The sequence below is a fragment of the Perkinsus marinus genome (genome assembly GCF_000006405.1).
Source record: "Perkinsus marinus ATCC 50983 genomic scaffold scf_1104296966178, whole genome shotgun sequence".
Lineage (NCBI taxonomy): Eukaryota > Perkinsozoa > Perkinsida > Perkinsidae > Perkinsus > Perkinsus marinus.
The window spans coordinates 4,343-6,672 of record NW_003204027.1 but is presented as its reverse complement, the minus strand read 5'-3'; the positions used below and the strand labels follow the sequence as shown (position 1 = coordinate 6,672).

At 47.9% G+C, this 2,330-nt stretch overlaps 1 protein-coding gene across 1 annotated transcript; it reads left to right on the top strand.

Moving 5' to 3' along the window:
* Positions 1 to 1,019: 1,019 nt before the first annotated feature.
* On the top strand, positions 1,020 to 1,192 carry Pmar_PMAR024237 (hypothetical protein; the record flags this gene model as incomplete). Its single annotated transcript, XM_002769288.1, has 1 exon — positions 1,020 to 1,192. A coding segment is annotated over one exon (173 nt), but the record flags the coding sequence as incomplete, so codon positions are not given.
* Between the last annotated feature and the right edge of the window lie 1,138 nt (positions 1,193 to 2,330).

Here is a 2,330-nt window from a genome sequence, read left to right as displayed (position 1 = left end):
TCTTTTTCCTGCTTTCCAGCACTCGAGACCTTGGGGACGTCTACAGCGTTCGCTGTAAAGAAGGTCTCTGTGCTGAGGCTGCTCCATGAGGCTGCCCCTCCCAAGAGGTGCGACTGCTTGGGTCATCGTCGCCGAATACAATCGATCAGGCTATGTGTGTGCGTGCCCCATTGCTCATTGCTTGTGCTTGGAAGCCTCACGGATTGCCCATTATTCTTTTCGGTCGAACTTATTGATTCATATGACATCGGTATCAGATATTATCACCCTCATTTCCTAATGATCCTGAGTTGTCACTGGGAAGAACCATACTTGAGCCCCAAGACGCTACAGTGTAAGTAACTGAGAATGGTTATCCTTGCACTCTTGAAGTTATTTGTCCCCTTAAGCCATTAGCTATGCCCTTACACAGTTGCACGCATACACAAAGGCTTTTCTGCGCCTTGGATAAGCTTTAGTTGGTAGTCAACTTAGGCACTCAACACTACTGGTCTCTAGCTAAAAAATTTCCTCTCACTCTCTGATCATCAGGGATCTCAGCTGTTGTTAACAGTGCAAAATCCGCACTACAGATGCTACCCTGCTGGGTCACAGCGTGAGAATCACGCGGTGCCCGGAGAATCAGTCCACGCGCTGAGGTCTTTGGCGACCTTGAGGGAACGCGTTTCACGCGCGACATATGAGGGGTGGCGCCTGCATTGCAGAGCGGTATGTGATGGTCTAATGCCCATTGGTTTCGTCTGCCAAGTTGGCAGTTATTGCATGTTGGCACTGCTAACATGCATATAATCACACGTGTTTCACGCATGATGTGCGTGAAATAGAACAATCAGCCGTTGTGTATGTGTGATGCTAGCATATCAATTTGTGGGGTTCGTGAAGGGAAATGAGGCGCCATTCGACCATTAAACCCATGTCTTGTACCTTACGTGTACAGGTGCAATCTCCATCTCTTACAATCTGCGCCTCGTAAATGAAGCTGTCCACCTTTCTATTCTTCGAACTGCTGTCCGTCACAGCGCAGGCCGGCCTTCTCGATCATAATGTGGTGTCGGAACAGCATGCCCTGCGAGCGCTCGATGCAGTGATATTCCGTAAATACGAGGTGGGGGACGACTTATCGCTCGTAGCCACCAACCCTGTGGACTGCAAGAACTTTATATGCTGGGTCGCGGTGCGTAGCGGCTCCAAGGTGAGGTTGCGCGTAGTGCAGACAACGACTCATCGTATTAGGAAGTTCAACTTCCTCACTTCTGAAGTTGGTATCTGATCTCGTTCAGTATCTGAACTTCAGAATGCTCTCCTCGTTTCTGCCTCAATCGACCTCATCATGAGGTCCTCATGCGTGTATAAACTTCTCGAGTTACTGCGGTTCACTTGACTGTGTGGGTAGCTCTCAGCTCATTCCTTACCTGTGCTGAAGACTCAGTATAGCTGAAGACAGTCTGACGGCTGTAGGTACCAATAGCAACTCTTGTCTTTTCAGACTGCGGTCGGCGTCGTCGAGATAAATATCCCCTTTGAAAACACACCATTGTACCTCAAGACTGAAATTGACGCCCATAGGTGAGTACTCCCCCCTCAGGGAAATATCAATCCAACCTCGAGCATAACTTTGATGACAGGCCAGACAAGAAGATACCAGTCGGCGTCATTGGGGTTATAAATGTTGTGAGTTGAATGCTGTCATTCGACGAGCAGGGCCGTCAATGACAATTCGCCATCTCGTTTCTAGGTCACGGTAGCCGAGGGTTGGCGAAGACAAGGAATTGCAAGTAGACTTTTATCGGAGGTATCTACAAACGTGAGTCTATGACGACAGTCTTCATTCATCAGGCAGGGTATATTCCTATAGAACTTCATTACTTTTCAGGTTCTCAAGCCCTATCCGAATGCGTGTGTGTACTTATTCGTGGGAGCTTCGAATACTGCTGCAATAGCACTTTACAAAAAGTCAGGATTCATCAAGATATGGGGTAAGCAGCTCCGTATCGTGCTCGGCTTGGGACTCGTTGGCATAAGTTATGTATTCAATGGAGCCTTGGACATCGGAGGTTTCAACGTCGAGTTTAGCTAATGATGAACGTGTAATGTGGATATTACCATCATTTCTCAGAGAATCCTCTAAGAACATTCTACGCCTATGCATACTACAAGACAGAGTGACGGCTCGAGATCATCTGGCGTGTTCGAGGACTCTTTTTGGAAATTTCTCTCGATCGTCCGAACCAGCTCATTAATCTTTTTCGAACGCGCGACGTTCTTTTATATTCCCCTATTTGACACTGTGGGGTCCGCAGGCGATGATCGGATCATGATGATCCACCATC